Below are 20639 nucleotides of genomic sequence, written 5' to 3' on the forward strand. Positions count from 1 at the left end.
TGGGCGCGGGAACGGCGGGGCGGGGCATGAGCGCGCTCGGTGGGCGTGGCCTAAACGGGCGGGGGCGGGGCCTCCGCCCCGGTGGCGCGGGCTCCCATTGGCCGCGGCGCGTTGCCATGGCCACGGCGTCGCCCCGCCCGCCCCGCCGGGTCCCGGTGCCGGTCCCGGTGCCGGTCCCGGTGCGCGATGGGCAGCGGCGGCTCCTCGGGGCGGGGAGCCCGGCTGGCGGCCGCCGAGGGCCCCGATGGCGTCGAGCAGCGTCTGGAGGTGCGGGGCCGGCAGGTCCCGACCGAGCTGTGGGCTCAGCAGGGGCTGCGGAAGCTCTATCTGAGCGACGCGGGGCTGCGGGAGGTCCCGGACGAGCTGGCGGAGCTGCAGCACCTGCGGACCCTCGCCCTGGATGGCAACGAGCTGATGGAGGTGCCCGAGGCCGTGTGCGACCTGCCCCACCTGGCGCACCTCTACCTGGGCCGCAACGGGCTGCAGGGGCTGCCGCCCTCCTTCGCCCAGCTCCAGAGCCTGCGCTGCCTCTGGATCGAGGGAAACTTCCTGGCGCACTTCCCCCGCGCCCTCCTGCAGCTGCCCGAGCTGCGCAGCCTCCAGCTGGGGGACAACCGGCTGTGCCGGCTGCCCACGGCGCTGCCCCGCATGGCCGGCCTGCGCGGGCTCTGGCTCTACGGGAACCGCTTCCAGGAGTTCCCGCCCGTGCTGCTGCGCATGGAGCACATCCGCGTCCTCGACCTGGACCGCAACCGCATCGCCGCCTTCCCGGACCTCAGCGGCCTCGCCGCCCTGCGCCTCCTGTCCTACGACCACAACCCCGTGCGGCAGCCGCCCTGCGTCGCGGATGAGGTGCAGCTGGTGGGCGACGGGGCGCAGGAGTACATGGAAGCGCGGCAGGAGCGGCTGCAGAGCCTGCAGCGCCAGGAGGAGGAGGAGGAGGAAAGCGCCGAGGCCGCCCCGGTGTCCCTGGAGGCTGGGCCAGAGGATGGGGAAGGGGAATCTGTGGCCCTGACGGGATCTCCTGAGGAAACGTGAGCTGTTTCCCTGAAGGGGTGCAGAGCCTCCACCTGCCTCACAAGGAATTCCCATCCAGGGCTGGGAAAGGAGGAAGTTCACAGCCTCCACAAAGGAAAACCAGCTTTCTCAGGATCAGCCTTATCCAACTGGGACAGCAGCATTGTGTCCTGGATCTGCACGGCTCATGGACCCCAATGGTTACCCCACCTGAGAGCATCCCACCTACTCCAGGGTGTCTTGGATTGGAATACAGCCCCCTGCCCTGAGGGATGATCCCACACTGACAACAGGGACATTTCTGCTCCTCCACCTCTGAAAATCCTTTACTTCCGTCCCAATGGGCAGCACAGAAAAGGGCAATGCTGGTTGCATCCGTTCCATGGATCCCATCATCCTGAAGAGCTCCGAGGTCTGGGAACAAAGGCACAGACCCTGAAAACCCCATCCTGCTGCTGGAATTGGGCTGGAGAAGAAAATTTTCCACCAGGCTTCTCCTGGCCATCAGGTTTGGGAAGGAGCTGATAGAAATTCCACCAGGATCTAAGCACTGCCTGTCTCCAGCCTGAACAGGGTTTTGCCTCTGTGGGAAGAGGAGGCTCCTCCTTGGCACTGCCCATCCTAAAATGGGCACCAGATCCAGGGCTGACACCTTATCCTTCCTTTTCCTGTCTTCAAGTGCCTCTTGGACCAAACGCAGGCAATAAAAAGCACAAATCCAAGAAATTTGTTGTTAGAGAAAAGTGGCAGCCTCAGGGAAGGGTTTATTTGGGATCCCCTAAAACCAAGTCAGGTATTTTGGTGTGCGACCACCAGCTCCTCTTATTTCGGACATCCAAGGAATCCTGATTCCCTCTGCCCATCTCCGAGCTGAGCCGGTGTGGTGGGGAGCTCGGGAATCCGAGGCCTGGAGCTCGCTGGAGGTTTCAAACCACTCATCCGCTTTTAATGGCCGTGGATTTGGGGTTGGGGCTGGGAGGCAGCCAGAGGTCCTGCCACATCCGTTCCAGCACTGGCAGGGAAGATGCTGCCGGCTTTTCCCTCCACTTCCTATTCCACAGCAGGGACCACAGCTATTTTGGACACGTGGAGCTTCCTCAGCTGTGGGATGTGCAGGGGCTGCCCGTGCCAGCTCCTCTGGGGTAATTTCAGGGGTTTGGGGCTTAGCAGGAGGTTGGAGCCAGGTCTTCCCAATAGGTACAGGCTGTCAATCCCTTTTCCCACCTAGGGCAGAGTATCCTGGGATCCCATGGCATCCCAGGAGCACACTCCTCAAATTCTGGGTGTCTCCCAGCCCTTCATGCCATCTTTCCAGGGTGCTGCTGCTTTATCTGGGAAGACATTGCTGCTGATTAGCAAGGAATTAACCATGATCCCGAGGGTGCTGACCCTGGCAGAGACCCTCAGCATTCCAGGCCCCTGCCGCAGGCAAGACCCGATGCCGCCAGCTCCACGCAGATCCCTGCCAGCCCACCCATTCGGCAGGAGTTGGGATGCAGGTGGCTCTGGATGCCACCAGCCTGTCCCCACGGCCGCGATCAGATCCAGGAGCTCTGACACCTGCAGTAGGGGAGGTCCTCCCTCTCTGCAGCCTTTTCCCACCACCCAGCTTTTCCCAAGGAGCTGGGTCAGGATCCAGGCACCGGTGACGATGGTGGTGACACCAGGACCGGGAGCTGCCGCAGTCGGTGGGAATCTGACAATTCCGGCTCCGCTCGAGTATTTTGGGGCCGCTGGCACCGGCGAGTCCCCGCTGCCGGCAGTGCATCATCCATACGTCTGTCCCTATATATATCCCTGCCTCCTCTCCCGGCCCCGCGTGCGACGGTTTGTGGCCTCGCCGCAGCTGGGATCACGCTGCTATTTCCATCTGCTCCCGCTGCCTGCCAGCACGAAGCAGCGGGATCGGGAATCGCTGCGGATCCGTGCAACAGGAGCGCCGGGACCGCCACGCTTTCAAAGGTTTGGGAGGATAAAAGATGCCCAGCGTTGGTGTGAGAGCCCAGGCAGAGCCAGGAGCGGTGGCACCGATGCCACCGACAGCTTGGGAATGCCAAAATTCCCGGGTTTGGCTCAGCTGGAGCCGGAGCGGGGGTAGGCAGCAGCCACCTCCCCTCCAGCGGGGTGCAGGTGGCAAGGGGACAGTGTTGTCCCTGCATCCCAGGGCCTGAAGGGGATCTTGTCCTGTGCAGGGAGGACACGGGTGGCCCTCCTGCCATCCCTGAGTTTGAGGTTTCATTTGTTTATTCAAGACCAGCATTCCGTGAATTATTTAACAGCCACCAGAGCCTTTTCTATGGCATCAGGACATAGGATACAGTTCCCTTTCTCTTCCTTTCTTTTGGAGCCACATTCCAGTCCTTGCCCAGCACATCCCACTTCAAGGAACTCAGCCCAGACCTGGGTGGGATGGGAACTCACCTGGCTCCAAGCAGGCTGTGGCGGTCACTGTTATCCCTGAAGCCCCCATGGGGGTCCCAATCCCAGCAGGATCCCAGAATTTTGGGGGAATTCTCACCGATGGATGGGATAAGAGTGGGTGGATACTCAGACTTGGCAGGGATAAGGCTGTGAGGGGGATACTCAGTGCTCGGGGATGCCCACCCGGCCATGGTGCCCACGCAGGTGAGGTGCCCCCATCCCCACCCCGGGATCCACCCCCCGCATTCCCCCAACCCCAGAGACAACTCACGCTGGCAGTTACTGACTGTCCTTTATTACTGAGAGCAGGGGCTGCCTCCAGAAAACGAGGGGCCCCACTCCCCAAAAATAGGATTCTTCAAAGGAGATGCCCCGACTCGCACGCCCCATCCTTGGCATCGCCAGCCGGGCACCCCCCGCTCCAGCCGCTCCTCAGCCGGGCCGGGCCGGGCTCTTTATTGGACTTTTTATCTTTTTTTTTGTCTTTTTTTTGTCTTTTTTTGTCTTTTTTTTTTTTTTTTTTTTTTTTGTCCTGTTTTTCTGTATTTTACACACCAGTTGGATGTTACCGTCACATGAAGAAGAGAGAACCTGAACAAGATCACGGCTACGAGCTCTAGAGTTAAAAATGAACACACAAACCCCCGGGGAGCCCGACCGCGGACGAGGAATCCAGCCTGGAAAAGCGGGGTGCCCAAGGGGCCACGGGGGGCACCTGGCTTGGCACAGCCCTGGCCCTGCCACCCCTTCCCCAGGCATGTAAGTCTCTTCTTTTATGTTAAAAAAAGAGAGAATATGACAAAAGATACAAATGTCCCTAAAAGCGTTGTTATTACTGTAATAGCAGTATTATGACTTCTCTCCAGATTGTCCAAAATCGTCTAAACTGGGCCTGTGGGAGCTGCTGGGAGCCAAGGGTGCCACGGGGGGAGCAGGAAGACTGAGGATGATCCGGCGTCTGCCACAGAGAGCCACCACCGACCCCGTTGTCACCCCTGTGGGGCTCCCAGGTGGGTCTGTCCCTGTTTTGGGGGGTCCCAGGGAGCAGGAAGGGGTCTGGCATGTGCATCCCAGGGCTCCGTGGGGATGCTGCTGCTGGCACTGATCCTGCCAGGCTGGCTGTCCCAAGGAATGCCGCCAGCCCGGGGAATGTCACCTGCCCTCGATGGGGACAACAGCGCTCGCTCCACCCTTTATCCCCAGGGATGATGGGCACGGGGCTCCCGGAGCAGCCCTGCGGGAAGGGTACCCTTTGGAGCTCCGCATTCCCCCGAGGGGCCCCTTCCAGCCCGGGGTGGGGGCGGAGGGCAGGTCCGGGGGGCCCCGGGGCGGCTGAGGGACCCCTCGCTCCTGCCGAGACCCGAGACGGAGGTAAAGCATCGAACCCGGCTGAAGGCAGTGCACGGAGGAGGCCGCTTTGGATAAGGAACTGTGTCATGGCTTCCGATCCCAGGAAAAGGGGCTGTCCCCTTCCCTCGGTGTCCCCCGCCCGCCCCGGGACACTCGAGGGGGGCGCAGCGGGGACGGGGTGGGGCAGGGGGGGCTCCGTGGCTCCGCTGGCGGCTCCGAGAGGTTTTATGGAGCTGAAAGGGGAGGGAGGAGGGTCCCTCTTGCATCCGCAGCCTGACCCCTGAAAAGGGGGGGTGGAGGGGTGGGGAGCGAGGGCGGGGAGGGGCCGAGGGGCTCCGGGAGCGGGGCTGGAAGCACTCGCAGAAGTCCTGCCCGGTGGTGGGGATAGGGATGGGGGTACATCGCTTCTGGCACCTCCTCGGCCGGGGTTGGGGGCGGCTCCGCACCCGAGGCGAACGCGGGGGGTCGGGGGGGCTCCATCCCCGTCCCCCCGCAGGGTCCCCGCCAGCCAGGCCGCTGTCCCGCCGGTCCCCGGCCGGGAGCGCCGCGGGAAGGGGCTGGGAGCCGGGAAAGGGGACCCCGAGCCCGCGGTCCGGGGGCGCTCAGGCCTTCAGCTGGTGCCACTGTGCCACCGCCTGCCGCGGGCGGGCGATCATGTCCTTCCAGTGCTTCACCTCGCCGGGACCGCTCTTCCAGGACAGGTAAATCTGCGGGAAACGCGTCCCTGGAGCTGCCGCGGCCGCTCCATCCCCCGTCCCGCTGCCCGGCGCTGGCGCCTTCACCCCCAAACTGCTCGAGCCCCGCTTTTCCGGGCTCGGCGCGGAGCCAGGCTATTTTTATCCCTCGGTTTTCCATATGGCGCCACAGAAAAGCGCGTGTACCAGCTCTCGCTGCTGCTGCTGCCACCTCGGGGAGCCGGTGCCACCGCTCCGGCTCCGCGGATCACCGTCGGAGAGCCGGGGTGGAGCAGAGCTCGCTGCTAATTGTGCCATGGAAAGCGATCAGTGAGCCTCGGGCCACGGCGGGGTTTGAACTGGGAGTGGGATATGCCGGACACTGCCTGTCCATCCCTGGAATCGGGCTCTTGGATGTGCCCACACCCGGGACACCACCACCTCCGCCCCTGCCCGGCAGCCCGCGGCGCTGATCCGGGGATTTATTTAATGGATTTATCCCAACTGCTGCGTTCTCCTGATCCAGTTTGGGGATCACGGGTGGAGATTATGGCGCTCATTTGTCATCATTGGGCTAACCATGAGCTGGGTGGTTTCATGGATAATTCCGCCGCTCCCGTTCCCGGGAGCAATCCCAGGGGGTGAGATGCATCCCGGCGTGGCTCCCCATGGCCCATCCCTGCTTTCCTGGGAAAACTCCAGCACTCTGTGGCCGTGACACCCAGCACGAGGGTCCCCACCACGCTCCACACTGGAGGTGGCACCGGCAGCCCCGGGCCCGGCTGTCCCCGATTCCCACCCGGTGTCCCTCGGGAGTGTCACCCACCTTGCCGATGACGTCGTTGCGGCTCAGCCTGTCCTTGTCCATGACGGTGATGACGATGGTGGTCTCGCGCAGCCGCTCCGTGGGGATGTCGAAGGCGAAGGACTCGTTGAAGACGGGGTTCAGGCACCGCTTCATCACCACCGTCTTCTTCTTCTCCACCCGCTTGTCCTTGTACATCAGCCACACCTTCACGTAGGGATCTGGCGGGAGAGGAGCCGCTCTCAGCCCCGGGTGGGAGCCAGGGAACGCCGCCCGGGATCGAGTGTGGCCAGTGTCATACCTGAGGTGCCCCCGATGTCCATGGCTTTGAGGTTCCGCGCCTTGATGATGTTCACCACGATGGAATTGGCCGAGGGATTGTAGCACAGCGACAGCAGCAGCTCCCCGCGGCTCCCCTGCGGGACACACGCGTTCCCTGAGGACACCCACGCCCCCCAGAGCTCCTCTGGGGGAGCGGGGTGCTGGCATGGGACCCCCACCCGGAGCAGCCTAAGGGTGGGGATTGGGAAAGCGCAGAAAATCAGGTTAGGAGGAAATGGGGCCGCTCCCGGTGGGACATTTCCTGGTCTTGCTGGAGGCAGGAGAAGGAAAAAACTTTCATTTTAGGTCTACCTGAAACTGGTTTGACCCAAAATGAGACTTTGGGCTGCTTAATGTAAAATTTGGGAAGAGGAAAATCTCCATCAGAAGTTGAAGCAGAAAATGTTCCTGCTGGGATGGGGAGTGGTCCTGTTGGGACACTGCAGGGACAGGGGGTGGCCTCCCCTCCCCAGGGGGATGGGAGGGGTCCGGGGCCTTACACTGCCATCACTGCAGGGCTTCAGGTCCTTCCAGAAGGTCTGCATCTGGGTCAGGTCCACCTTGTTGAGCGGGATGGACACCTCTCCGATGGGATCGTTGCGGCTGAAGCGGTCGTAGTCCAGGACCTGGAGGTACAGCACCCGCTGCACCACCTTCTCATAGGGGAACCCTGTGCCAGAGATGGAAAAGCCAGAGGAGATGAGCAGCAGCTCCCGGACTGCTCCACCCTTCCCGTCCTGGTGGTAAGACCCTGGCACAAGGCCGAGGAAAGGGAGCAGCCCACGGCACAAGGAGCTCCTGCCACATTAATTCCCTCATCTGCACCCACCCATGGGGACACGGAGCCTTTTAAACCTTCTCCCACATCCCCTTTATGGGATGCATATCCAGCCTGGCCTGGGTGGCTTGGCCAACCCATGGCATAACCAACAGCCACCACGCCGGTGGCTTGAGTTGAGCTGAACCCCAGGAGGGTCCCACGAGGCTCCGCTCCCACCCCGCTCCCCTCCAGTCCATCCCAATCCAGACCTTCGAAGAGGAAGGTCTCGTTCCAGTGCGGGTTGAGGTTCTTCCTCTTGACCTTGGTCTCCAGCTTGTGCTTCTTGTCCGGGAGCAGGTAGATCTTGACGAAGGGGTCGCTGGTGCCGCTGAAGTCCTTGGCCGGCAGCTCCTGCGCCTTCATGATCTTCACGGTCAGGGTGGACTCCTGGAAGTTGTAGCCGACGCTGAACTGGATGCGGCCCAGGTTCTCCCGACTGACACCTTCGTGGCCCTCGTCATCCTCAGAGCCTGGGGAGAGCTGCAGGAGGAGGGAGGAGGAGGGGGGTGAGCGCAGCATCAGGGACAGGCGAGGACCTGTCCCCCGTCCGCCCGACCCCAGCCCCGCCAGCTGTCAGGGGACATCAGCCTCTCCCCGGCCTCCTGCTGCCCCCACCGCTTCCGACTCCTCCTGGCTCAGTGCCACTCGTCCCGCGGAACGGGAGCTCCAATTAGCCAAATTCCTCCTGACAGCGCATCCCTCACGTGTCCGGCACCGCTCGCTCCCTCGTGCCAGCCCGGGGGACACGTCCGCGGCGTGGCGGCTCGGCCGACGGGGCCCTGGCACAGCGGGCAGGGACGTGCCAGAGCGCGTGTGGACAGCACAGGGAAGAGTCGGGAGGGTTTGATACTCTCCGTGGAGACCCCCAAACCCGGCACACCCCACCCACCATCAGCATCTCGCTGGTCAGGGAGTTGACCAGGTCGGAGACGGAGGAGTGCGGCTCCGTCTTGCGGTCGGACTCATCGTGCGGCGGCTGCCCCGGCGCCGGTGCCGCGTTCCCAGCCTTCCCACCGGCCGGCAACCTGCGGGAAGAGAGGGCCTTGGAGGAGAGGGGCCAGGAGCCAAGGGCCAGACAGCGAGGGGCTTCCTGGGCACCCTCTCCCAGCGGAGACTGAGTCTGGGCCGTGCCAGTGCCCGACGGATGCTGCCGGGACGCGCAGTGGCTGCAGCCCACCGGCATCCCGGCCCTGATCCCGGAGCCAGCTCTGGTGGCCTGGCACCTTTAGGGCACGGCAGCAGGTCCCCTTGACCACGTCCCACGGCGATGGCAGGGACAGCGCGGTCCCCACAGCACCCACAGCTCTGGCTGCTCCTCACACACCGCGCCCCCTTGTCCCGGCGGGTGCCGGGCACCCACGGGTGCTCCACGTGGGCTCGCTGCCCCGCTGCCCTGCGGCTGAGACACCCCTGGGGTCGCTGTCCTGGCTGTCCCCACACGCGGTGTCTCCTGGGCACAGTGCCGGGGCGGGGTGGGCAGCCGGGAGCGGCGGGAGGCAGACGGACAGAGCAGCGATGGAGACGGGCGGGAATGCGCCGAGGCCACGCTGCCACGAGGCACGGGGACAACGGGACACGGGCGCGTGGCGGAGGGGACAGGCACCCCCGGATGCTCCCAGCACCCCCCGCCACGGCTCCTGTCCGAGCTGGGACACGGTGACAAACCACCAGATGGACCGAGAGGCGCAGGGACACACGGGAAGCCACAACATGCCACGGACACGCGCCACCACGCCAAGCACACGCAGACACACGGGGAGGGGACATGGGGGAGCGATGGGGACACCCACACGCACACACGGGATGGCGCCCAGGAGGGACCGGAGAGGCCGAGGCAGCTGGGGAGGCAAAATCAGGTTAAAACGAGGGAAAATGAAGGCGGAGGAGCCGGCGGTGGGGCCGCTGAGCGAGGAGGCGCCGGTGGAGCCGGGAATGCCGGTGGAGGTCACGGATAGCGGGAGAGAGAGCGGGAGAGAGCAAAAGAAAGGAGGAGCAGCGTCGTCCAGCGCCGGCCTGCCGGGAGGGAACGGGAGAGAGGAGCGGGGAAGGATGGACGGACAGACGGAGTCGCCGGGACAGGAAGACACGCCGAGGCGCCGGGCTGGAGCCACCGGGGACAGGCTGGAAGGAAGAAGCTGCGAAACAGGTATGAAGGAGGTGTTTCGAGGAAGAAGAGCGGGTGGTCGGCAGCGCCGGTGGGCGGGAGAGAGCCGAGGCTGCCGGAGCGCGTCCCCTGCGCCGGCCGATCCCGCCACGTCCTGCGGAGCCCAGGGAACGAGGAGCGGGAGGGACGGAGGAGGGGAATGCCATGCGTGTGCCGGGATGGGGTCTGGGAGCAGGGAGCAGCGGCAAGCGGGGAGCGGGGTCTTGCGGCACAGCCACCCACCCGCCGTGTCCCACGTCCCCGTCCCCTCGGCGCGGGGCAGCCGGCGGCCGGCACGGGCTGCCGGTGCTCCCGGCGGGGACCGGCTGCGCAGCGCGACGCCGGGGAGGGAAGTGCTAAAAGATGGAGCGAAACCAAGCGGAGCAGGGTAAAAATAGCCGCCGGGCGAGAACGGTGCCAGTTCATCCGCACGCCGAGCACACGGGGAGGCGGCGCCCGCCGGCTTCACACCTCCTCCCCGCTCCGGAGGGGGTGAACACCCGCTCCCGGCGGCGCACGGACCCTCTGCCTCTGCCAGCCGGCCCCGGTGGCCGCGGCCGGGCGCCGGTGCCGGGGCTGGATGCGCTGCCGAGCCCGCGGCACGCCAGGGATGCGAGGAGCAGCCGGAGGCGAGGGGCTGTGCCGTGCTGGAGGAGGACGGGGGGCACGGCGTCCCCCCCGGCCCGTGGCGCTCGCTCTGCCCCCCTGCCACCGCAGCGCTGTCCCCGGGTCCCCGGGAAAGCTGCCCATCCCGCCGAGGCGGCAGCAGCGAGTCGGGATGGGACGCGGCTCAGCCCATGCGGCATCACTCGGGGGTCACCCCCCGTGTGCCCCCGTCCCTGCGCGTGTGTCCCCGTCCCCTCGCCCCCCGCATGCAGCCACGGCCGGGAAGGGCAGGAGGGGGAGGAAGGAGGGAGGAGGGAGGAGGAAGGGATGGGGGTGCTCTCGGTGCCGCTGCTCCGGAGGCAGAACCGTGGGTGCCGGTGCCGGGGAGAGCTCAGACGTCCCGGTGCCCGCTGGGCCACCCTGTGCCGCTCCAACCTTCGCGCTCCACGAGGCCAGCCTCCTCCTCCTCCTCCTCCTCCACCCTGGGTGAGGCCCTCGTCTCCTCCTCCTGCGGGACTGGCCTCGTCCTCGCTCATACCTCTTGTCCCCCTGAGCGTTCGCCTGGTTCGGCTGCGTCCCAGCGGGTTGCAGGTCGGGAATATTGGCAAAGTCATCTTGCTCTGAGAGTCCCAAAACCAGGGATAACACCACCATCCGGCCTTCCCTGCCCGGGCGGCCCCGCCGGCAGCGGGAGAGAGAGAGAAAGAGAGAGGAGAACACAGCGTCAGGCAGGGAACCGGCAGGAGCCGGCGGAGTCCCGCGGACCCCCGGCGGCGAGGGGACCCCGGCTCTCCCCGCCGGCTCCTGCGAGGGGAACGACGGCCGGGATGGGCGCGCAGGGCTGTGGGGAGAAAGGCGCCGGCTCCCGGGAGCCCCGCACGCGTGGAGACCCGCGCTGTCCCTCTCTTCCAGCGGTCCGGGCAGAGAGGATGCCAAAATCCTGATGAACGGGGGAGAAGATGCCTGGAGGGGCTGGGAACGAGGGGGAGGGTGACGGGAGTGACAATCCCTTCCACGGGGGAAGGGATCGGTGGTGCCATGGCCAAAGCTCCTTGCCCAACCCGGGTCCTCGCCCGGGTCTGTGGCAGCGTTTACGCCACAGCGCCGGGGAGGGCGAGCAGGGTGAAGAGCGAAGGAAAAATCGATGGATCGGGAAAGAGGCGGTGGGAAATGACAGCGGCTGCTCCGCTGGGAAGCGGCGCTGACTCGGCACGTCTGGGCTCTGCGGCCGCTCCCTCTCCGCCAAGTCAGGCTGGAACCAGCACCGGCGCTGGGTAAACAGGGAGAACGTGACCCTCGGGACGGCTGAGGAGCCGCAGCTGCGCCTCGGGAAGCTGGGAAATGGAGCTGGGAGGAATCTGGGAGAGGGTGGAGTGGAGGGGGGATGGTGGGCAGAGCACCCCAGGGTGCCTGGAGGAAGGTTCAACCCTCTCACCAGAGCGCAAGGGGTGGGACGGGCACCTAAAATTGTATCTCTCCTCTAATCCTGATGCAGGAAGTGCTGTGCCAACCCATGGAAGGGCAGGGGCAGTCCTGCGTCCCCCTCCAAGTGCCTCCAGCCTGCGGAGAGCAAAGCTGGGAGCTCAGCACTCCTTTTTCCAGGGTGCCAGGGGGCAAACAGCGGCCAGGGAGGAGCTGGAGAATCCGAGGGAAGATGGAGCCGGGGGGAGCAGCTCTGCAGAGGAGGGACAATGTCATGTGCCGAGAATGGGTGACAACACGGGACTCGGATTAGTCCCCGGGGTTTGATGCTGGAAATCCAGCACCGATGGAGGAGATGGGGTTAAGGCGGATTAACAATCCCACGGCTCCTCCGGCTGGGAATGACATCGGGGGCCAACTCACGGTCACCCCGGCACGGGAGACTCTGCCACCCGCACCGTGACAACCTGGGACAACGTCACTCCCTGGGGACCTCGCTGGTGGCCGTCCGTGCGGGTGGAAGGGGATGGCCAGGGACGTGGCACAGCACAACGGGGAAGGGCAGGAGCCCCTTCCCTGAGCCGGGGAGGACACGGAGCTTCCCGCAGGCCATGGATAGCATTGTCACCAAGGGGAGGAGGGATGAGCGCCGGGGCGAGTGAAGGAGCAGAGGAGAGAGGGAGGGAGAGAGAGATGAGGAGAGGGGTAGAGAAGAGCAGAGGGGGGTGGAGAGGGAATGGAGAGAGCAAAGGAGCAGAGGAGAGCGATGGAGAGAGCAAAGGAGCAGAGGGATAGAGCATATGAGAGAGTGATGGAGCAGAGAGAGCGAAGCAGGGGAAGGGATGGAGAAGGGAATGGAGGGGGTGGGGAGGAGAAGGCAGAGGGCAGTGATGGCGAACGCACACTTACAGGAAGGACTTCATGTCCAAGCCGCGGTTGCGGATTTGCCCCACCACGTGGTCCCAGCTGCCGGGGTTGGAGCGGCTCCTGCCCCCGGCCATCCGTTGCTTGGAGCCGGCGGCGCTGCCCTGGCGCGCCGGGCCGCCGCGGGATCCCCGGGAGCTGGCGGCGGCGGAGGCGGGGGAGCCGCTGTGGGCCTGGAGGTGGCCCAGGCTCTGGCTGGTGGTGGGCTGGCTGTGGTTGGCGCGCTGGTGCTGGCTCAGGGGCTGCTGCAGACTTTGCTGGCGCACGAGCGTGCGGGGCCTCTGGAATTTGGGATCGCCTGCTGAGGTGGGGATATACTCAAGGGTAGTGGCTGTGGACAGGGTGGAGTCCTCGAAACTTAGGGAGAGGAAGGGCAGAGGAGAGGAGAGAAAGGAGAAGAAGGTGAAGGGGCAAAATTGGAGGAAGGAAAAGAAGAGAGTTAGAGAGAAGATGCCCCAGCGCAGGGAGCGCTCCGGCGGGAGCCAGCGGGGGCAGCGCCCGGATCCTCCGCCTCTCGCCCGCGGCTCGGCCCTGCCGGCGGCGCGGGGGGCTCGGGTCGCCACCATCCTGCCTCCCGGCGGGCTCGCCGGGGCCGGATGCCCACCCGCTCCCGCGGCCGCCGCTCCGCCAGCGCCTTCCCAGCGCGCCGGCCGACCTGCTCTGCGGGATAATTAGGGCTGCTGCGTGGAGGCAAATCCCTGGCGCCCGCTCACGTGTGCCAGCCAGCCCATCCCAGCGCCCCAGTCCCTCCCAGTCCAGCCCAGCACCCAGCAGCGGCGCCGCGGGGGCTCGGCGCCCCGTCCCCTCCGCGCTGGGCGCTGCGGGAAGGGGGGAACCCCCGCGGGGGAGACATTCCAGCGAGACGTCCCCAGGGCCAAGGCAGGCTCCGACCGGGGCGGGAGCTCGTGGGATTGGGGGATACGGACGCAGCTCTGCGTCGGGACACGGAGAGCGGAGCAGCCCGGCCCGGGGGGCGAACGGGCCTCGTGTGGGCGGCGGAGCGGAGGGAGCAGCGGGACGCCCCAAGGAAGCGGCGCTGGCCATGCAGCACATGCGTGGCACGGCCCTCGGCAGCCCGGAAAGCTCGTGGCCAAGAGATCAAGGGAGGAAAATCGCCCCGGGACCACCGCCTGGCACCGAGGGGTGGCCTTGAGCAGCAGCCACCGCCCCTGTCCCCTGTCCCCGCCGGGACCGCGGGGCGAAGCTGTTGCCGTCGTGCAATGCCAGCAGCTGGGACAGAGGAGGAGCGGGGAGGGATAGACAGCTCCAAAAAAAAAAAAAAAAAAAAGGAAAGAAAGAAAGACAGAAGAGGTGAAGAAAGAGGTGAAGAAAGAGCGAAAGGTGGGAGGAAGAGAAAGAGGAGGGAAGGGAGTGGAGAGGAGCGGAGAGCTAGGATGGACGGAGCCCCACGGTCGAGGCCGAAGGCACTGCCCGGACGCTGCCACCCCCCTCTCCGCGCCGACGCCGACCTCCTTTCGTTTTCCTATCGAATCCTAAATTAGTTCAATTTACAACCTCTCAGTCACACAGGAAACTAAATCTGGCTCCTGTCGGCCCCGCGCCAGCTGGAGGCGCGGGCTCCTCCAGCGCCGTGCCAGGCGGCACCGCGCCCTGCCCGTGCCCGCATGGATCCCCCGGCACCGGCACCGCCAGAGCCCCGGCCCGGACCCCCGGGCACCGCCAAGGGGATGGTGGAAAACGGGATGCTCCGCCACGTACCCTTAACCCTGTCCTTGCCGCTGCGCCGGCCCGTCCGTCTGTCCGGATTCCCAGAGCGGGGGGGCGGCTGGAGGCTGCGCCGCTCCCGCTTTTCCTCGCCTCTCCCTCCTGCTTCCCAGCGCCCGGCCGGAGCGGTGTCCCCGAGCTCTCCCGGGGTGCCGGGCACCCCCGGCTGCCGCATGGCAGCGCGGAGAACCGGAGCAGAGACCGGGAGCGCCGGCCGGAGCCCACGGCCGACACAGCCCCCGCCAGAGCCGCGGTGCTGCCGGCAGTGCAGGGTCTCGCCGAGACCCCCACCCCAGCCTGGAGCCCCGCAGAGCCCGCCAGAGCTCGGATTTCCCCTAAATCTGATCAATCCTGCGCTTTTCCTAGCTTTTCTCGGCATCCGGGGGTGGTGCCGGCGCCGGGTCCGGTGGCTGTGCCGGGGGTCAAGGAGCGCACAGAGGGAAGATGATGCCACACACCGTCCCTGATTGTCCCTGCGGGATGGGACAGCGCCTGCTGCCTTTGGAACACCCCCAAGAAGCGCTGCCTGCCCTGAGGAACCGAGCTGGGAATGCCGAGCCGCTTCCCGCCGGGATTGGGGCAGAGTCACCCTCAGCGCTGGAAACGCGCTGGGGACAGCAGCCAAAGGTGCTGCTCCTGCCCGGCCGCCTCCTCTGCCACCCCTGAGCCAGAACACCGCTGGGAGAGCGGGAAAGGCCTCCTCTCCCTCGGCACGGTGCTCCTGGGACCTGTGGGTGGCCCCCGTGCGAGCTCATCCGCAGCGGGGAGCGGGCGCCCGGGCCCGCCGGTCGTGGCCGCGGCCGTGCCGTGCCGCGCCGTGCCGTGCTCACTCACTTGGACAGGCTGAGCTTCCCTGCGGCCAAGTGGCTCTGCACCGTGTGCCAGCGGCCCCGTGCCGCCTTCCCCGCTCCGGGCTCGCTGTGGGCGGACACGCTGCTCCTCATGCCATCCTCGCCGAGGCGCTGCTTGTCCCCGGGCCGGCCGTCGCGGTCCCCGGACAGCCCGGCGGCGGCCGACGCCGTCAGCTTGGCCCCTGATAACAGAGAGCCACTGGGCCGGGCCGGCGGCCGGACCCCCCCAGACAGACACGAAGGGAGCCGGACGGACACACGGACGGACGTGGAGAACGTGGGGAGCCACGTCGGGGAAGGAGGGGAAAGGCGACAGAGCCGGAGGGGGCAGACGGACAAGAGACGGACAGACAGACAGAGAGAGAAAGAGAGACATCAGCACTGAAAAAAATAAATAAATGAAAGAAAAAATAAAGAAGAAAAAGGGATCCTGGCCGCGGGGTGCGCGGGGGCCTCGGCAGAACATCCAAGAGAAAGGGCGGAGGCGGGAGAGGGGTGGGGAAGGGAGGGGGTCCCGCTCGCCGGCAGCCCAGCCCCGGGGGGACCCGTCCCCGCGCCGAGGGGGTGCCCCCAACGCGCAACCCCGTCCTGGAGGGAGATCCCGGGCGGCCCCGGGAGGGCGGGAAGGAGGGGTTGCTCGTCTCCATGGGACGGCCCATGGGGTGGCGTGCGGGGAGCCCGGGAGAGGCAGGAGGAGGAGAAGGGGAGGGAAAGGAAGAGGAAGAGGAGGAGGAGGAAGGCGAGTGGGTGCTGCCCATATACTCACTACACGGAGCAAACACGGTAAGGAGAGACTCACTTGAGGGAAAGGCGCGGGTCACCGTAGGGAGCGTAAGGAGAAATGTTTAGGATAAACTCCTTGGGAGGGTAGGAGCTCCATTTCTGCTGCACTGTGTTGTCATTGTTATTCCAAAAGTCTCTGTCTAGATCGCTACAGCGGCCGGGTTCCGGGGGAGAAAGAAAAGGGAAATACAAGAGAGAGAAGCTGAATTCCTGCGAGAAGAGAAGGAAAAGCAGCCCTCCGCCCCCGGAGCGCCAGGATCCTGCGGAGAGAGACGGGGAGCCCACCCCTGGCACACCGACACACACACACACACACGGACATGGACAGAAGGATGGATGGATGGGAAGAGCTGCGGAGAGACAGGAGCGGGCGGCTCCACCGGCTGGGAAGGAGAGAAGGATGTGGGGGGTCGGGGAGGTGCCGGCATTCCCAAGGGTGTGTCCGTGCGCCCTCGGCTCGCGTGTCCGTGCGCCCTCGCCTGCTCAGCTGGAAGCTCTTGGTTAACCGTGACACTGCTGCGTGTTGGAGACCCTTCCGGAGCCCTTCCCTTGCGGATCCTTTCCCTTCCCTTGCGGATCCCTTCCCGCGGATCCCTTCCCGCGGGCCCGGCCTGCTGCCAGCACAGAACCGGGACCTGCTGGCTCTGGGAAGCCACTGGAGCTGCGTGCCAAGGGCTGGGGGGCCCAGCGGCTCCCAGCTGGTGCTGGGAGACTGGGAAAGCCCCCAGTGCCCACCTGCAGCTCTGGGTTGATCCCAGCAGTGTGGAATGTGCTGGGATTTGGGAAAGCTGTCTGTGCCATGACATCAGGTGAGATGAACCTTCCCCTGCATTCCCAGCTCATCCTGGTTGGCCGGGAGCAGCCGGCGAGGTGCCCCTGCACCCTGATAACACCCAGGCCAGCCATGGGAGGAAGTTTTCCATAGGCTTATCCAGGCAGGAGCTTTTTCCCTCCTGGCGGTCCAGCCCCCTCCTCCCTGGGGGCCTGCGGAGGGTGTGGAGAGGCAGTGCTGGGATCTGGGATGCCCAGGAGGATCCCCTCAGCCTCCAGCCTCCACTTCGCTCCCTGCCTGTCACTGCGGGATGCCCCAGCTCCGCTCTCCTTTCTCCATGGAATGCCCTGGGATGCAGAGCCACTCCAGCCCCGCCGGGCAGGGCTCGGAATCCACGCACCCGAGCCTGGAGCATCCCTGGGGACACGCGTGCCGACGTTCCCGTGACTCCATTGTGCCCACGGCTCCGTGGGATGCACAGGGATGCTGGAGACACCCACCAGCTCTCCCAGTCTCCCGGAGCCCCTCTCCCACCGGGAGCAGGGATGGCCACCTCTGTCCTTCCTCTCCCCCCCCAGTCCTGGCACCTACTTGATGGTTTTCTTTTCGCTGCGGCCTCGGCTGGAATCCGGGGTTCCCACAGTCTCCAGGGAAGTCTTGTAACGCTTTCCCTTTGGAAAAGAGAGAAGATGGAGGATCAGGGGGTGGCAGAGGACCCCCGGAATATCCCAGTGGAAGATGGAAGCTGCCACCACTCTGAGAGTTTGACCTGGATCTTGCCCTTTCCCTTATGGTCTCCAGGCTCCATCCCACCCATCCAGGCAGCAAAATTCCCAAAGGCTCCGTCCCTTGGTCTGTGGGGGCTCGTGCCCCATGTCACCCCAAGGACAACATGGCCACTGCTGCCAGCATCCCATTCCATGGCCTCACTGGGAAGGAGAGGATAATTTTAGGCCTAATTGGGCCTGAATTAATTGAGTTCACCTTTCCCAGCACCGGGCAAGTGCTGCCGTAGGATAATGAAGCCGGAGCTGGCTCCAAACTGGGGCTGGTAATCAGGGCACTCGGGCAGGTTCCGAGCGCCGCTCCGAGCCAGGGTGGGCAGGAGCCAATTAATGCCAATTATCCAACAATTGGGAGCGAGGATGCTTCGTGCAGTGCCAGGAGGATGGGCTGGGATGGGAGCAGCTGCCGGAGCAGGGTGGGGTGGAGAAGCAGCCCTTCCATCCCACTGGTCCCGGATCTCAGGAGCCAGGCCTGCATCCAGCCTGCCCATGGAACTTCTCCTTCTTCCCAGCCTCTTTGTATGCACATGGAGCAAACTCCTTGGCTTGCTGGGACACCTGGACCCTCAGCACAGCATCCTTGGGCAGCAATGGGCTGATCCTGCCAGGAACTGTGGGAATGTTGGATATCCTTGGATACCCAAGGGCTGATGCTGGAAGCTGTGGAGAAACGCACCTGGACCTCCTTGGATTCACATTGGCTAATCCTGCCAGGAGCTGCAAGGATGTTGGATATCCTTGGATGCCCACGGGCTAACGCTGCCAGGAGCTGCAGGGGAACACCTGGAGGTCCTTGGATGCCCATGGGCTAATCCCAGCTGCGAGGCACGGGGCTGCCTGACCCGGCGGGATGCTCCCAGCCCATCCCAGAGGGAATCATCCCCCAACCCTGCTCTTCTCCGTGTCCCCGGGGGCTGCAGCGGCTCGGGGCTCGTGAGGACACGGCGGTGGTGGCAGCGTGGGCGCTGCCCGGGCTTGGCCGTCATTCCCACACAGCTCCGGGAGCTGTCGAGGGCCGGTTGGGATGCGCCTTCCCGGCCAATTTACACTTGTTTGTTCCTCTGCCAGCTCCAGCCTCCTCCTTTCCAGCGGTTTTCCCTCCGCCAGCTGTCTCTCCCCATCTCCTCGGTGGCCCCCGCAAGGGCCCCTCTCCCATTCCCGAGGGAACGCCGCCTTCCCGCGGCTCGGGGTGGGCATCTCCCCGCCTGCCATCGCAGCGCTTGACCCAGATTCGATCCCGATGGCGAAGGAAACGTGGCCGAGCACGTCCCGCTCCCGGGAGAGGAGCAGGAGGAGGAGCGGGGATGCGGAGCGGGAGGGAGCGCTGTCCCAAGCCCCGGGTGGGAATCGGGGAGGGAAGGAGGGACGCGCAGCGGGCGGCGGGGATGGCTCACGGCACCCGGCGCTGCCAGGGATGGGCTGGCCGCCTTCCCACGGGGCTTTTCCAGGCAGGAGCTTGCCCAGCAGGACAGGGGCCAGCTCGTTCCGGCTTGTCACCAATATACATCCATATATTTGGAAACTTCCCTTTGTGCCACACAAACAGTTTCGCCCAAACATTTCATTAGCGCGTCCGGAAAAGCCCAAATAAAAGCTGCAGCCGGCAGCTCCGGGGAGCTGCCTCCGCTTGGCTGCTGCCCTGGCAGCGGGGATTGCCCCCCGGCCGGCGGCACGGCGGGCGCGCCGGGATGCCGGGAATGCGGGAGGGCAGCCGGACACTCACCATCTTCCGCTGGCACCACTGGCAGATCCCGCAGAGGACGATGGTGACGCTAAGGCTGACGGTGATGATGGCTGAGACCAGGAGGACGTCGCGGGAGGGGGTCCCTGGGGGCAGCAGAGCACAAAGGGGGGGTCAGACCTAAATCCTGGGGTGTTCTTGGTGTGCGCCGGGGTACGAGGAGGGAAAACGCAGGGAATGCGGTCCGACGGACACGTCCCATCGCGGTGGCCACCCCCGAGCGTGTCCTGGGGGGAATCCGGCCCCGAGCGCTTCCTGGGAGCTCAGTTCGGAGCTTTAATCCCCGCTGGCACGGCCGGCAAAGGCCACGGCTGCGGCTTTGTGAGCCAATCCCACAGGGATTCACCCCAAACGGCAGCGCAGACCCGCTCCTCCCCAGCCTGGCCCTGGGGACAACCTGGGGCACCCCAAAAGTGCGGGAAGGACTCATCAACCTCATGAATGACCACTGTGGGATGAGAATTCGGAGTCAACGTGGCTCGGAGGGGTCTGGTGGGACCCCAGATGGGCTCAGCTTTGTCTCCAGGCAGGATCCCTCCCCCCAGCATCCCTGCGGATGCTCCGCATCCTGCTGTGCCCGCCGGGCCGGGATTGTCCGTGGCGGGAGCCCCGGCTGGCAGCGGGAGGCGACGAGGCCGGAGCAGCGCCGGGAGCGGTGCTGCAGTATAAATATTAAACAATAAATGTTAATAATTAATTCGCCCGCAGACCTTGTTATTGTAACGAAATTTCCCAGCGGCTCCGAGGCCGGGGTGAGTCAGAGTGGACCGGGAGGGGGGATCGGGGCTCTGGAATCGCCCCCGGCACGTGCCGAGGCGCCCGCAGCTCCCACATCCCCTCTGGAATCAGGTGAGGAAAGGGGGTGGTGACCGCGGAGGGGAGGTTTATGAAAATGCCTGGAGGAGAAGATGGGGGTGGGATGCGGTGGGGGTGGTTTTGGGGACGGGTCCCCCCTGCAGCACCCGTGCTCTCTCCATCCAAAGGCAGCTCCTCCATCGCCGCCGGATCACGAGGAGCCTGTGTATAAAACTCACATAGCAACTGTTGCCTAGGAGGGAATTTGGGACCAGCCCTTAATTTCCAACATTTATAAACCCCGGCTGGATAAGCTGCCGGGGGAATGGGAAGCATCAGGCACGGCCGGAGAGCGCCGGGCGCCCCTCCTCGGGTGGGACCCCGACCAGTTCAGGTGGCACCGGGGCTTACTGGGCGGACTGGGAATCGGGGTGAGCCCTCCCTGTCCCCTCGCTTGGTGCTCCCTGCTCCAGCTCGGAAACACCGTGACCCCTCTGGTTTAGCTCCAACAGATCCTTCCATCTTTGCGGGGTCAAGTTCACCCTCAAATTAATCTGGAGAGAGGGAATCCAAGGGGAAAGCGAGGGATGGGCTGGGCACTGCGGGGCCACCACGGCCGTGGCCGTGTCCGGAGAGGGACATCAGTGAGCGCCGGTTCCCGGGGCCGAATTCCCCGTGACAAGG

General features: G+C 65.2%; 3 protein-coding genes across 6 annotated transcripts; 2 read left to right on the forward strand and 1 right to left on the reverse strand.

The window, feature by feature from the left end:
• The first annotated feature begins 24 nt into the window (after positions 1-24).
• LRRC10B (leucine rich repeat containing 10B) lies at positions 25-4735 on the forward strand. The gene is made up of 3 exons (XM_063397476.1): positions 25-2979; positions 3997-4197; positions 4305-4735. The coding sequence occupies exon 1, from the start codon at positions 187-189 to the stop codon at positions 1036-1038; it is 852 nt and encodes a 283-aa protein (XP_063253546.1). The 5' UTR covers positions 25-186; the 3' UTR covers positions 1039-2979; positions 3997-4197; positions 4305-4735.
• Positions 4736-5018: 283 nt separating this feature from the next.
• Positions 5019-14601, reverse strand: SYT7 (synaptotagmin 7). Of its 3 annotated transcripts, XM_063397461.1 has the most exons (8): positions 12489-14601; positions 10696-10821; positions 8298-8433; positions 7618-7888; positions 7089-7258; positions 6569-6683; positions 6289-6488; positions 5019-5495 (listed from the first exon to the last, which is right to left on the reverse strand). In XM_063397461.1, exons 1-8 carry the CDS (start codon positions 13067-13069, stop codon positions 5391-5393), a joined length of 1704 nt encoding a protein of 567 aa, XP_063253531.1. In that variant the 5' UTR covers positions 13070-14601; the 3' UTR covers positions 5019-5390. The 3 variants fall into 3 exon arrangements, with proteins under 3 accessions (XP_063253531.1, XP_063253530.1, XP_063253533.1); XM_063397460.1 differs by lacking the exon at positions 5019-5495 and having other exon boundaries at positions 5658-6488; XM_063397463.1 differs by lacking the exons at positions 5019-5495; positions 10696-10821 and having other exon boundaries at positions 5658-6488.
• Positions 8597-14734, forward strand: LOC134550723 (uncharacterized). Of its 2 annotated transcripts, none has more exons than XM_063397475.1 (2): positions 8597-9554; positions 14595-14734. In XM_063397475.1, exons 1-2 carry the CDS (start codon positions 8924-8926, stop codon positions 14693-14695), a joined length of 732 nt encoding a protein of 243 aa, XP_063253545.1. In that variant the 5' UTR covers positions 8597-8923; the 3' UTR covers positions 14696-14734. The 2 variants fall into 2 exon arrangements, with proteins under 2 accessions (XP_063253545.1, XP_063253544.1); XM_063397474.1 differs by lacking the exon at positions 14595-14734 and adding an exon at positions 11653-12631.
• Positions 14735-20639: the final 5905 nt, after the last annotated feature.

This window comes from Prinia subflava, chromosome 5 (assembly GCF_021018805.1).
Source record: "Prinia subflava isolate CZ2003 ecotype Zambia chromosome 5, Cam_Psub_1.2, whole genome shotgun sequence".
Classification (NCBI taxonomy): domain Eukaryota; kingdom Metazoa; phylum Chordata; class Aves; order Passeriformes; family Cisticolidae; genus Prinia; species Prinia subflava.